The sequence below is a fragment of the Meriones unguiculatus genome, chromosome 1 (genome assembly GCF_030254825.1).
Source record: "Meriones unguiculatus strain TT.TT164.6M chromosome 1, Bangor_MerUng_6.1, whole genome shotgun sequence".
Taxonomy (NCBI): Eukaryota; Metazoa; Chordata; class Mammalia; order Rodentia; family Muridae; genus Meriones; species Meriones unguiculatus.
In genome coordinates, this window is record NC_083349.1 from 7860550 (window position 1) to 7875701 (window position 15152).

General features: G+C 45.6%; 1 protein-coding gene across 13 annotated transcripts in view; it reads right to left on the minus strand.

Moving 5' to 3' along the window:
- Nucleotides 1-15152, minus strand: part of Fgfr2 (fibroblast growth factor receptor 2) — a 99683-nt gene that overhangs the window by 15711 nt on the left and 68820 nt on the right. For 7 of the 13 annotated variants that reach the window (XM_060380992.1, XM_060380987.1, XM_060380979.1 and 4 more), the window contains 4 exons: nt 7621-7771; nt 4447-4568; nt 2245-2355; nt 140-330 (listed from right to left, as the gene is read on the minus strand). In XM_060380992.1, coding sequence (XP_060236975.1) covers nt 140-330; nt 2245-2355; nt 4447-4568; nt 7621-7771 — 575 coding nt within the window. Of the gene's footprint in view, nt 1-139; nt 331-2244; nt 2356-4446; nt 4569-7620; nt 7773-15152 lie in introns of all 13 variants that reach the window. The other 6 variants (XM_021647871.2, XM_021647870.2, XM_021647866.2 and 3 more) reach the window with 1 other exon arrangement.

The following is a 15152-nucleotide window of genomic DNA, read 5'->3' on the forward strand; positions in this document are numbered from 1 at the left end:
TAAGACCACAAATATTTTCCAGGTTGTACAAGACATGCAAGGACTTGATCAAGCAAACGAGCACATCTGAACTGCCCAGCTTCTTCAGAGACACTTAACTGGCTTTTGCAGCCAACCAAACAGAATGGGAAGGACTCACCTTTTGGGAAGCCAAGTACTCCATGCCTCTAGCCAGCTGATAGGTGCAGGACACCAAGTCCTTGAAGGTCATCTGCTCCTCAGGGACTCGGTTAATGTCGTAGGAATACTCCATGCCAGGCGGCCTCCGGGCTCGGAGGTATTCCCGGAGGTTGCCCTTCGATGCATACTCGACTATGACGTAGAGAGGCCCTGTGACAGGAGGAGAAGCTCCCTAAGGCAGCGAAGGCGGGACGACCCTGGGGCGGCCCAGCACAGGTTTTAGTCATTACAAGCCTGGGTGGGTTTGTGGTGCTGAGGATTAAACCCAGAACTTTGGACATGTACTCTATCGCTCGGTGACAGCCCAACCTTTTTTTTTTTTTTTAATTAGTTTTATCATGCAGAAAGGCCTGGATAAAAAGAGAACGCCTCCATTTCTAATCTTTCCAAAATGATGATCCACATGGTAACTTCCAAAGGTTTCAAGAAATAAAAGACAGAGTTGTAACAACTTTCCTTTTGGTGCCCTTCTTTCCCCACAGCAGTGGTTCTCAGCCTTCCTGCTGCTGTGACCCTTTAATACAGCTCCTCATATGGCGACCCCAACCACAAAACGATTTCACTGCTGCTCCACAGCTGTAATTTTGCCACTGTTATGAATCATAATGTAAATATCTGTGTTTAACGATGGTCTTAAGCAAACCCCTTTGGGAGTCGCGCAACTCACAGGTTGCGAAACGCTACCCTGTCTTCCTGGAAAAGCAACATCCATCAGAAGCCTAGCTTCCTTGAGCTACTCCATGTTTGTGGGGGTTGGGGGGCATATGTGTATGTGGGGGTACTCATACACGTGTGTGGGCATGTGCATACACAAATATTGTGAGAATAAGTAAATATTAAATTCGTAGGATGACAATAAAAGATGAGAATTGAGATAGCTTCAAATAGCCAGGATACGGTACGGATTCAAGGGCCGGAAAGAATGGTCCCCAGGCCACATCCTGGCAAATATCCTTTGGGGTCATCATATTTTATTGTCACTCAGCCAAGCCATGCCCATTCATTTCTGTATCGTATAGGCTGTTTTGCTGTTGTTTTTCCAATACAATGGCAGTGATGAGTATTTGTGGCACAAACCACAGGTCCACAAAAGCCTAAAATATCTACAGTTGCCCTTTGGAGAAGGAGGTTCCAGTCCCTGCACACCTAACAGTGAAGCTGCATGCACAGGCATTTTTCAAGTCTACTAATCACTGTCAAGTTGATTTCTAAAGTACCAGTAGGCACTCCTGGAGCAGCCAGGGAATCATTCCCCTGGGGGAGACTGCTCTTTCCTTCCTCTCTCCTCTCCGGGAAGCTATTCTTAAGAGCTCAGCCATCTGCTGCCTAGAGCAAGACAGGATTCCTCAGTCCCCATTTTGAGAGAAGAACTTCTCAACCATAGCATGCTGGTCTCTCTCTCTCTCTTTAAGAAATCTCTTAGCCCCTCACACAACAAAAACATCAGAAGAAATCCCTTTCCAAAGCAGCCTCTACTTCAAACTCTCCATGGCCCCCAGCGACAGCCATGGACCTGCTGTTCACCCATAGCTGGTAACATCTTCCTCGGGGTAGAGTAAAAATGACTTTAAAACTGCGTGTCTATGTGTGTGGATATGTTTGTATTTGTGTATGTGTGCTGGTGTGTGGCGCCCAGAAGACAGCCTTGTTTTTAAGACAGGTTCTCTCACTGACCAGGAACTCACTGCAAAGGTTAAGCTAGTGAGTGGGCCAGTGAGTCCCAGGAGCTACCTTTCTTCCTCTCCCCTGTGCTAGGATCACAAGAGCCTCATTTTAAATATGGATTCTAGAGGTCAAACTTGCAAAGCCACCCCTCTATTGACTGAGCTCTCTCCCTAGCTTCTACTTTTGTATGGTTTTGAGACAGTCTTACTATTACCCTAGGCCGGTGTCAAACTCCTCTCTCAGCCTCTTAAGGGATGGGATAGGTGTGTACTACATGCCTGATGGGAAAATATGGCCTGAGGGGAAAGATGCTCTAAAAGCAGAAACCCAACAGCCCAGCTGTTTCTAGATGAAGCCTGATGGCCAGCACTGGACAGAACACACCCTCCTCCTACTCACCATCCTGGGTGCAGGCCCCCAGCAGGTTGATGATGTTCTTATGTTTACCAATCATCTTCATCATCTCCATCTCTGACACCAGATCGGAAAGGTCTTTCTCTGTGGCATCATCTGTGAACATGGATTAGGTGAGTTATAAATAGTCTGTTCCCCCCCCCCCAACTCCCAGGCTGTCACTCTTGGCCATCAAACTCTTAGAATACCGTAAGTTGAATTTTAGAACCAGACACATGTTCCCATCTAATCAGCAAACAGGTAAAAGCTGAGGCAGGGAAGTGCCGTGCTCAGTATCAAAGAGGTCACTGGGGGCCATGTAGTCAATAGTTGAGACCAAATCTTGGCCCCCAACACCAAGGCCAAGTCTTTCAAAGAGAAGCTCTTGAGTGTGAACTAACCCCACCCTCTGATGTCTATAAGGTACCTTCTAGAGAACATACCCAGTTTCCTAATGCCCCCACATAACTTGGAGAATGATGGGGAGGAAACCACAGGAGAAACTTTGGAAGCCACTAGAAGATTTGTTTTTACAGAGCAAAAATTCCAAACATAGCCTTTAGCTCCTTCAAAGTTAGACCCTGGAAGTAGCCCCTAAGTGCATCTGTAAATGTGCATGCATTCAGAGACAGTCTGAGTGCGCAAAGAGCTCTCTCAGAGGCTCCAATTATCACCCTACAAGAGAAGTACAAGTCATGTCACACATGCCTGGCACATGCATGGCAGAAGCCCAATACACATGGGATCACAGGGAGCTCTTTAAGACCATTTCCAGTGTGTCCTCCTTTAGGTTAATTCTTCTGCTGTCACATTCATTCTTGTAGTGTTAGGATGAAAACCCAATGCCATGTGAAGGCCACTCAAGCATTCTGCCACTGAGCTAATTCACTACAGGAAAAAAAAAATCTGGCTTTAAAAATGAAATGGGGGCATGGACATCTAAAAATCTATCCTGATCTACACGGAGAAGAAGAGAGGGAGGTGGAAAAAAGAGGACTGTGGACGCATGGCTCAGCATGCTGCCTTCCCTAGACCTCGGCTATACTCTGGCGGTCACAGAGGATGTTGAAAAGGCTTTGGATGTCCTCTGACCACGATGAAAAGGACAGCAACCAGTCTTGCTTAAAGAGGAAGGCCAACCCCTAAATTTTCCTTTTTGCAACAGCCTCAGGGATCTCAAAACCAGAAGTCATATAGAAAGACACCTGATCCTTCCCACCCCATTGCTCCCAGTAGGTGCCAGGGGTACCTGGATACTTGCTATCTCCTCCCTGGTATCAAACTCCAAAGGAAGGACCATCCCAGGTTTCCCTGGGAGTCTCAGGTCAACAACTAAAAGGACAAAATGAATGACATTCCGGCCCTTTTCTGTTCACAGCAAGGAGGATCAGGAAGGCATCCCACCCAAAGAAAGAAAAGGCGCAGCTCCTTAGCATGTGCAACGTCCCACACCCAGGACAGACCTCTCTGCCTGCAAGCCAGAAAAACACTGAGCATAGAAGCTTCCTTTCGAGATTCCCACAACAGGATTTACAATGCGACCTTTCTCTTTAACTCTTCATATAAAACAATACTACGTAAGAGTAAGTGAATAGTCAGAAGGAATCTAAGCTCCTTGGACTTGGGCATCAAGCTGGGTTGGAGGGGCTGTGTACAAACATTCGGGGCCCCACCAAAAAACAAACAGACAGAAACCCCATCTACATCCTGGGGTTAGTGTTTACATGTCCCTGAGACTCTGTACCAGTCCCTCTTTTGTTTGTTCCTTTTTGACTAAGTGACTCTTTAAACCCACATTTTGACAGAATGTGGCCTTCTCCTTCCAGGGCCTCCTTCCTCCCACTCCAGCACCTACCTCTTCTTATTTGCATGCTTGGGTCCCAAATTTACCATATCAATTCCCACCTAAACGCTAAACTTTCTAAGGCCATGAATGCGCAGGAAAGGAGAACCAGGACTTCTTTTGCTAAGTCAGAGAGCAGTGCGGCCCAGCAAGCTTCTACATGCTCATAAACTGGCTTTTCTTTTTAAGTACACATAGCTCAAGGTAAATCCTCCTTCTCAGATGCTCATTTATCCTGAAAACCCCTCAACCTCCAGGTCAAGTATGTGCTCTCTGACCCCACGTCATCGCACAGTTCACATATCACAAAAGGAACACTCCTGATAAGACCTCTACCTCCCCTCCCCGCCCATCCGTCCACTCACCTTTCAGCATCTTCACTGCCACGGTGACCGCCTCCTTGGGTTTGTCTTTATCGATTCCCACTGCTTCAGCCATGACTACTTGCCCGAAGCAACCTTCCCCCAGGGGCTTGCCCAGCGTCAGCCTAAATGTGCAAATAGGGGATTAGCACACAGAGTCTGGCTAAGGGGCACAGGGAGGGAAATTCCAGAACTAAACATAAAAATCTTCCAGAGGCGTGCATATGGAACCAATGAGACTTCGATGCACACTCGGGGTATTTTCTTAGTGACTTTTTTTCCAGAACGTCAATTACTGTTGGAACAGCTATTAAATTTCACATTTGTGCTCTCGATTTATTTTCTTTTTCTTTATGGAAGGTGTCCTTGCTAGCGAGGTGGTCAGGCTTCCGGCATGCCAACCGTGAGGAGCTTTTGGTCTTGAGCCAATTAAATATTTGTAATTTAAAATGTCGAAGAGAAAAAAAAAAAGAACATGAAAGGCTGTTCTTATTTTCTGTCCCTGCAAAGTGGCAGCTTTCAGATCACTATTACTCAATACCAGTAGATTTTACAGTCACACTGTTAGCCAGGTTACAAGGTAGGACTCTAGCACATTTCAAAGCATCTGTAGTTTCTCACTGAAAGAAACAGGCAGATTTTTTTTTAATGTAAGTTTAGAAATCCTTATCACTACCCAAAATAAACAAGAGAGAAAACAGTACAAATTACATTTTTAAGCATAAAAGTTTTATGCGTGTCAGACACATAGCCTGACATTGTTTTAGATGTTCTGGAAGCCAAAAGAATAGGGATGTCTTTGGAATACTTATGACTGTGTGTTTTATTTTTATCTACGTATTTTTTAGATTTATTTTGAACCAGGTGTATGTGCGCTTCTGGGGAAGGGGCATGTTCACATGAATGCAGGTGCCCATGAGCTCAGATATATCCAGACCTGGAGTTACGGGAGGTTGGGAGTCCCCCCCACCATGGGTGCTGGGAACCGAACTCTGGTCCTTTACAGGAGCAGTTCCTGCTCTTAACACAGAGCTATCTCTCCAGCCTGAGTGTGCTTTCTTTCTTTAAAAAGCACAAGTATTGAGATGTCCTCAGTACACAGCGTTTACAGAAAGTACACGATGTTTTTAAAAATTCGCAAAAGAAAGGAAATCGCGGGCAGCACACGCTATGCTGAGGGCATCTCCGTTTCAGTCAAGAGCTAAAATCAAACTGAACATCTTGGCAGAAAATAAACATTTGCATTGGAATATGGCTAATTTATGTCCTGTTGCCCTGCTACTACAAGCATAACAAGCCTCTCTTTGTCTAACTTCTGCCTCCAATCTAATAAACCGCTTCTAAATAGCCTTCATTCATTGGAAATCTGCTCCACCTACATTTGTGCTACACTCCACTTGGAAATGCATGGTGCTCAGATTTTCCACACTTGGGTACCCCCGGGTGGGAGCCGCTGGGCAACACAGACTCACACTGTTGACTGTGGTGTCACAGGTGGCCAAAAGTACAGACGCAACCTGAAAGCTGCAAGTTTTTAACATATGAGCACAACTCCCCAATTCAGTCTTGTATATACAGAGGAATGTGCACACGAACCCAGCTATTTATATAATTACACACAGCTAGGAGGCTGGCAAGGGTCAAGAGAAACATCCCTTCCTTTCTCAAAATTCTATAGGTAAAGAAACCATTCTTACTTGGAAGGGGGCAGGGAGGAGATGAGGGGGGGAGGGGGGGATTGGGAGGGAAAGAGAGACGGGGCTACGGCTGGGATACAAGTGAATGACCTGTGATTAAAATTTTAAAAATTTAATAAAAAAAGAAACTGTTCTTTGTGTTTTCTCTGGTACCTCACCAGAAAAATGTCCGATGAACATTCCCTGAATGAAAGAAGGAGTGAATGGGTGCTCTTTTCACTGTAATGCACAAATATATTATTTCCACGGACATAAACTGGAGGCTATGTATGCAGACAGTTACTTGGCCCTGGAATCAGTATATTTATAGCATGTGCAAAGATCTCTAAACTGGGTACCAAAGTGCCTGGAGTTGTGCGGACACAAATATCAAAGGGAGGCCCAAGCTTTTGTCCCGTTTCAATTAGAGCTGGCTATATCTCATCTTGGGAAAACTTATCTTTATGATTCTGAATCTATGTGTACATTCACACATGAACACGCACCATGTCCTGTGGTAAACACATCACTAACATAATCTTGGGAAGACACTGAAAAAAATCAAGAGAGGTGAGCTCGTTTTTAAGCAAGCTGAGCGCTGATTCCTGTGTATTTTATACAGAGAGAGCCAATATTCCCATTTTCTGTTACTCTCAAGTTGTTTAGACTCTAATCCTATAAGGAGAAAGCTGCCAGCCTTCCAGGAACTTCACATCCCAGAGCTAAGGTTGGTCTTCTAACTAGAGGGCAGAGGCTGACAGCCCAGAATCTGTGCTGCCAACTCTGTTACACACACCATCTTGTGGAAGTTTGCAGTTCAAAGGTCCTTGATTACTAAGACACAAGTGAAAATCAGAGACTCCCACAACCAAGAATTGTGCTCAGCCTCAGGAGGTGCAGACGACAACCTCATTTCATAAAAGGGAAGAAATTCCGAGAACTGAGTGAATCTCTCAGGTCTGCCCAGCAAACGGCTGGCAGAACTGGGATTCAAATCCAGCCTAGGCATAGGCCAAATTACTCGGAGCTATTCAGACTGGGATGAAAAACAAAGCAGTTCCCAGCAAGGTCCTGTCCAAGCCTGTGTGGCAACCTTGTGCCTCAAGATCTCTCTATCAACCTGTAAGCCAAGAGACCAAAGAAATCAGGTGTCGGATACAGATTTGAAACCCTGCAGCCCAGTATCATACAAATAACCGTTAGAAACAAAGCAAAATTAAAACTGAAAAAATAACAAAAACAAATTAGCCCTGCTTTAAAGGCTGTATAACTCCACTTTTACTCCATCTGGCTGGGTTTGAACTGTCTGGAAACTTAAACAATGATAGCCAAATACCATCTTTACAGCTCTGCTTTGAAGGAGCTATTTTAAAAAAACACTCCTGTTGACAATGTCAGAGTAAAATCTTCGCAGCTAAAGGCCATGAAAAGAAAATGTCAATCCAATATTCCCATTTCTATGTAAGTGTTCACTGGGACCATGCACAGAAACAGGACTCACTTATCTCTGGGGAACTCCCACTTCGGATCCTCTGGCAACTCGTACTCAGAGACCCCTGCCAGCATTGGGGTGTCTGCTGTTGAGGACAGACGTGTCGTTATCCTCACCAGTGGGGTGTTGGAGTTCATGGAGGAGCTGGACTCGGCCGAAACCTGGATACAAAATGCAAAGAAGCAGATGTAATCCTGGCTCTACTTGAGAAAGGGCGGCAATGCTCTGTGACCCAGCCAGAACGTAGGTTCTTACAAAGAATGAAAAAGGAACCAGGTAAAAGCTAAAATAAAATAAAAAAGACCGAAATGAAAGGTCCCAAGATCAGGTTTCCAAATAAAAATGTTTACAGATATTTAATCATGGTATTTATTCTTTTCATCTTCAATTTAAAAAAAAAATTAGGGATTTTTTTTTGTTTGTTTGCTTAATGTACATTGGTACTTTGCCTGTATGTATGTCTGTGTGAGGGTGTCAGATCTCCTGGAACTGGAGTTACTATGGACAGTTGTGAGCTGCCATGTGGGTGCTGGGAACTGAACCGGGGTCCTGTAGAAGAGTGCTCTTAACTGTTGAGCCATCTCTCCAGCTCCCTGACCTAATTTTCTAAGACAGCCATAGAATATGCAGACAGACCCCACTGGCTTCCTTACAGTCCTTTTGCCTTCCCTTGCTCTAGATAACCAGGATCCTCTTGGTTATGCCCAGCCCACGGATGAATGTTGTGCTCCTGAGACTGCCTAGTGTAAAGGCTGGGCTCAGTTACGGAGTGCTGGCCAAGCATGTGCTGGAGCCCGGATACAATTTCCAGAACCATAAAGTAAAAACAAGCCCAAAATCAAAGCAGCAGGTAGAGATTCACAAACATTTAGCAGGCAAAGCTCTTCTACACTGCCTTTGCCTTCGAAATGTAAGGAGGGGGGGCATCTCAAGGAAAGAGCTGTTGGGTAGGTATGTGTGGTGGTTTGAAGAGGAATGGTCCTCATAGACTCCTGTTTGAATGTTTCGCTCATAGGGAGTGATGCTATTAGGAGGTGTGGCCTTGTTGGAGGAAGTGTGTGTCACTGTGGAGGTGGGCTTTGAGGTCTCCTATGTTCAAGCTACGCCCAGGGTGGACCCTTTTGCTGCCTGTGGATCAAGATGTAGAACTCTTAGCTCCCTCTCCAGCACCTTGTCTGCCTGCACGCTGCCATGCTTCCCACCATGATGATAATGGACTAAACCTCTGAACTGTAATCCAGCCCCAGTGAAATGATTTTCCTTATAAGAGTTGCTTTGGTCATGGTGTCTCTCCACTGCAATAAAGCCCCAATTAAGACACACGGGAAGGGCATTCTGGTAACTCAAAGGTCTTTCAATCAAGGAAACCCAAGTCCTGGGCATCGGGAGGGCATCCTCCATGTCTCCCCAGTCCTTCTGAAACTTGATGATGCCCAGACCATTTAGTGAAGATGAGCTGCTCTTGTCACTTTAGCTTCAGAAAGCAGGGCAGCGATCACATGAGACCAAGGGCTGAGGGAAAGACTCCACTCAGTGCCACACAAGAGGGATCCTCTCTCACCTGGCAGCACAGAGGGCTTCACCAAGTCATTTTCTCATTTACCTTGATCTGTATCAGCCTCAGTCAGACCCATGTTTATTTCTTAAACACAGTCTCTTCTTGGCTGATTCTGAGAAAGAAAATTCACGCAGAGCCCACATGAAGTCTGGGCCTGGGTATGACTACACAATCTTGGTCTGATTGTGGGCTGCTGGATACTGCTTTTACTCTAGACCACAATTGAGGCTTTGGTCCAAGACACACGGAGTGTGAGGTTAGACTGGAACCACCCAGGAGGCACACCGAGGCACCCTGGCTTCTGTCTCCTGCATGGGTGACAATCCCCAGCTGAGCATACAAACACCTTCTCGATTGAGCTGGCAAAGACGACTCCAAAGGAGCTTTCACAGGTGGATCCTAGACTATCATCAGAACAACCCAAGGACCTGTCTGGGCCTGTCCCATTGGCAAGCTCTTCTGCTCTTTGTAAGCCCAACTACCCTTAATAGAAATGAGAAAAGGTATTTGCAGTATTAAAATCAGTGATTTTTCAAGGCTATCCTTTTCTACAAAGTGAGTTCAATTCCAGAGACCCTATCTTAAAAAACTAAAAAATAAAAAATAAAAACCACACAAAGAAATATGAAAATCAAGAAGTAAATTCTGATATGAAATCTTATTATCATTTAAAATTCACACAAGGACATTTCTGAACCTTCTGAGCTATCTTTTGGGAAGGAGAAAAGTGATTTCTTTTGAATGAAAAGAAAAAAAAATCTGTGTGTGTGTGTTTGTATACATACCAGTGTAGAGGTCAGAGGATAATTTCTGAGAGTCAGTTCTCTCTTTCTACCATGTTGGTCCTAGGTATTGAACTCAGATCATCAGGCTTAGCAGCAAGTGCCTTTGCCCATTGAGCCACCTCACTAATCCCGGGAGAAGCTATATTTAAATTTTACTGTGTAGACAGGGCATTTACTTATTGTGGCACAACAAAAACTGATTTTTTTTTTTAAAGAAGGAACCAAAGGACTGATAATTTTGTAATAGAGAACCACCCACCCAAGGGTCCCAGTCTCAAAGGCAAATGCAGAGCAGGGAAAAAAAAAAAAAAAAGCGAGCAGGGAAAGATGAGGTAGGAAACATGTGAGTTCCTCTAGAATCCATTGCCCTTGCTCCCCACTAAGGCCACCAAGTGGGAGCCCCGCCCAGAGCATAACATAGGAATAACTCTCAAGCCCCTCCCACAGTCCAGCCTGGCTGTGCTGAGCTGGCCTCACATGGGAGTTTCCTGACAACAGCAAGATGTCCACTCTCCACTGGCCACAAAAATATCATGAGCTTCATTCACAGAGAAGAGACTCAGAAGTTTCTGGAGTGGGGTTGGCCCACAGTGGAACCACCTACCTGACTCAGTCTGAATCAGGGTCATAAGTTAGCTTACAAAAGGTGTGTATTTTTTTAAATTTTTTAATTTTTCTAATTTTTAAAGACCTTTCTGGAAGTCCTTCCACACAAACAGTTAAGCAATTCTCGCCAGAGAATCACAAGCAAGAAGTTATACCAAACTAGTAGAAGTCAGTCCAGTAATGAGACAACAGAGGCCCCAGAGAGCAAAAAGGCAGCAGAGACTGTGTGCAGCCAGGACACTCTTTACTGGGCCATCAGCTTGGCACTGCATCACTGGACCCTAAAGATCCAGAACTACACTGTCAGGACCCACAGTGAGAAGGAGTCACTAATTGGGAAGTCTCAGGAGATGACGGTATGGAATGATGTTAATGCCCAGAAGCTAGTGGCTTGCACCTGGAAATCAGTACTCAGCCCTCGGAGGCTTACAGGATGGGGTTCCACCACAGGCATTTCTGGCAGGATATCTAAGGATTTAGTAGTGGTCACCTTTGGGGAGAGAGATCAAGAATGGGGAGCAAGGTAGGAAACAGGTCTTATTCCAGAACTTTCTACACCATTCAAATTTTATTACCCTAGTCTGAGGTTTCTTTTTTGTTTTAGAAGAAGTTCTTCAACCAAAATATCATTTGTAACAAAACAAACAAGAACTAAGAAAGGAAGGCATAGGCTTGAAATACAGACTTCAGTCGGAAAATTGCAAGACCCTTGTTTTACGTTCAGTAATGTTCCCACATCTTTCAATGTGTTCACCCAGTAAGCGTCCAGAGCCAAGCTGCCCTGAGGCTGGTGTGATAAATCCTGGTCGATGGCACGGTGTTCTCAAGTTCAGGTTCCTGGGTCTAGGGCCCAGTTATCATCCACGCTACCTGTGAGTCTTGGGAGGTCTCAGGCCCAGCTCACAGAGTTAGCAGGAGGATAGAATGAAAGACTACAAGTTAAGTGCTTGCTGCTGAGCCGGGACAGCCCGTAGCTCATCGGAACGCTTTGCCGTGTGGGTTTGTTCTGATGTTAGATGGAATATTCCTTAACTGCATGTCTGATCTGCAAGATGGGACCCTCAGCTGACAGCCAGGATGCACTAGGGTGCCAGTAAACAAGAATTATTATTATTATTATTATTATTATTATTTTTTAATGTAGGCATGGAGGAAAAGAAGGAAAGCTATAGGGTAGCAAAGCCCTGCTGGTGAATATGACTTCAGGGCTACCTCAAATCAGACTAGATTTACCATCTAGTCTGACATTGATTGCTCTGTAGAGAAGCTCTGAGCCAAAGGAAAGGCATGCCACAGCCCCATGGCACAAGTTTACCATACACATACACACCCTCCAACAGAGCATCTCCTCAAGGTTTTAATGTGGACATTTCAAATTGGAAAACAGAAAGAAAGAAAAAAAACCCTAAAATAATACTGAAGGAAAAAACCTTAACAGTCTTTGCTATAGCCATTACTATCAAAATATAAAACTGTCTACTTGTAGGAATTTTGTTCAACATAAAGTGCAGACTCAGATTCAATGTACAAATCTGGAAAACACCTTTGTAAAAAAACACAGAGAGAGAGAGGGTATGAAAATACCCAAAGTATCGGAACATACAGCATCTGCTCTCCCTGTCTACAAAGGTATATCTTAATTTTACCTCCGTGAATTTTACTATACTTTTAAAATCCCCTCTGGGACTGTAACGTATGGCTGGCTTTCTCTTCACTCCCCTTTCCTCAGAAAATCAACCTGTCTGAAGGGCTTGGCAAAATCCCCGGCAGGGGTTCCCCAAGGAACCCTATGTTTCAGGGGCAGCTTCTCTCTGAATGGTGGCCCCACCACCCACCTTGGGAGTCAGTCATTCATTTCCTCAGAACCACCATATTACTGATTTTATTTCTTTTCTTTCTTTTGTAATTCTAACTTCCCTCCTCAGGTATTCTTCAGGATCTTCATCTAGAGTTTCCCTTCCAACACTCTTAAAAATATTCCACTGTTAGAAGTCGCTTACAAACAATAAATGCTAGCACTCTAGCAAACTGTTTCCCCACCCACCCAAATCTTGGCAGGCGGTGTTTTGAAAAGCCACGCACTCTTCAGTCTCCAATTCGGCTGCCTTACATGCTGGGGTCTCCTTACCACGTGCCATAAATCAGGCTTTTAACTAAATGTGCTTTTCATATATTTCCACAGTACATATGGGAGATTAAGGGAGGAAGTGGCTTTTCTCCCCTTTTCCTTTTAAAGGGCCACCAAGAAATAGCGGTATCTCTTTATTCTGGGTTAAGCTGAACATCCAGAGGGGACCTCACAGATGACAGAGCAGGCAGAAGCGAAGATGCTGGTGGGGAAGGATGAGTCATGTTTGTCTTTATTCCTGAGGACCGACACATACCCTTGGACCACAGCAGACTTGAGACACCCTCTGACTTCAGGCGGCAGATGGAGCCTTCCACATCAGAACAGAAGCCCAAGGTGTGCATCCTTCTGTCTTCAGGCTAGCCCCACACACCTCTTAAAAAGTTTCTACCCCAGCCCCATGCTTGAATGGTCTGTCACAACAAATAAGAGCACCTAGCCCCGGTGCTCTGATTCTACTTAGAGCTCATGAGCAAAAGTCTAGTATGGATCTCAATCAAAGAATCATGTCTTTCAGAGGCTGAGAGAGAAGACAGGCTGAGCTGGGGAACAAGGGTGGCAGGAGAGCCCGAGGAAAGCACAGACTCCACGTGGGTCGTCCACAACTATCCAGTTGCCCAAATGTTTTCTAGAGCCGGTATGCCATAGCAGGGATCAACTACACCAGGCAGGAGATCCCAGGTCACGGTGTTGAGCTGCTAGGCAGTAATCAAGTCAGAACGTAACTTCCACCGAGTTTCATGTACTCCAAGACCATGAATACCTTGCCCTGAAAATGGCTCTGGAATGAAGTGTTCCTCCATCCCACCCCAATAGCCATGTGCCTCAGAGGCAATGTGGACTTGTTCTCTGGTTTCCTTTCAGCTATCTACGTCAGTGGCTGAGACCGGGAACTAGCTCACTGCAGTCCCTGGTGAGCCTGGGAGATGGGTAAGCTATGGATTCCCCTGGACAAAGCCATCCCATGGACAGGTGAAGCCTCATGTGTGCTTCTGGCTCCAGAGGACGAGCTGACATACCCTGTGAGACCTTCTCAAGAAACACAGCACCACCCAGAGCAAAGCCTCCTCCATCCCTCTCCACACCCACGCTCCACCTCCCCCCAACAAGGGACTCGTGGAAATCACAGGAGGCAAATCCCTCCCCTTGCACTCAGGAGAACACAGAGAGCATGTCTCAGTGACCACTGATGGTCTACATCAGCTCACAAGGTGTCCTTCTCTGGGTTGGCTACTGCCATTTAACACACTAGGTAGCAAGAAGGAGAGGCAGGTGAGCAGGTGCCTACACAGTGTCCAGGCCTGGCCTTGCACATGAGGGATGAACCCTCATTAATAGGGAGATCCCGCCTGCCCCACCATAAAGTTGCTTCTCTTTCCCCAGGCATCAAAGTACATAAAGAGTCTGCCAAATTAGTGTTTACTAGAAAAGAGCTATAAAGAATTTATTTGATACTGGAAGAAAAAAAAAAACCCTATCCTTTTGCCTCAGAAAAATTACATAAAGTGAAATATTTGATTTAAACAAGCTTAGGGCAAGGAAGTAAACATCAAAGAAGAGAAAGAAGAGTGGAGAAGGAGATGGTCCGTAGGTAAATAGCCTGCCTTCCTTGACCTGAAAAGCAACCTTCAGAACCTACATTAAAAAAAAAAAAAAAGCCAGGCACAGCAGCTGACACTTGGAATCCCAAAACAGAGAAGGGAGGGAACCAGGTGGGGCCCTGGGGCTCCCAGGCGAGACAGCCTAGCTTATTTGGCTAGTTCCAGGCCGGTGAGTGAAAAACTTTACACTAAAAAAACCCAAAAGGAATAGGGAGTGGGCCACACTGAGGAAGGACGCCTGAGGTTATCATTTGGCCTCAGCACACATCTGCACACACATACATCTGCACACACGTACATCTGCACACACGTACATCTGTGCACACCTGCACAGCTGCATGTACACAGGTGTGCGTGTGTGCTGGGAAAAACAACATGAATTTCAAAACAAAACCAAACAGCTTCTCTTGTCCTAAAACAAAAGCCAAGGACGAAGCGAGTGCAGAGAGACTGTGAGCCTCCATGTTGTGAGAAGGGCAAGAATCAGGGCCGAGAGGATCAAATGTGGACTCCAGCTGCATCATAGACATAGGTAGCAGCTCGGGCCAGCACGAAATGAAGCCTGGCCTCTGAACCCCTGAGAGCACCCGTCCTCCAGACATCTGATTACAGGCCCCTCTGTCGCCAGGTAAAGGCATGCTTGGCATCCCTGTGGTATTCACTCTGTCATTAACCTATCTGCAGGCCTTTGTGGGACTTTTCCCTCCAGCCACAGCCCAATACCCTCTTTATCCACACACGATGATAAGCATCTCTCCTCCTCCCTGTGCTTTGGGAAGTCCTTTGGGAAGAGGCAGCACCACACTCCCCCTGCCTCCTAGGAAATGCTGGGGTACATCAGCACCCCTTCAACCCATTTATCT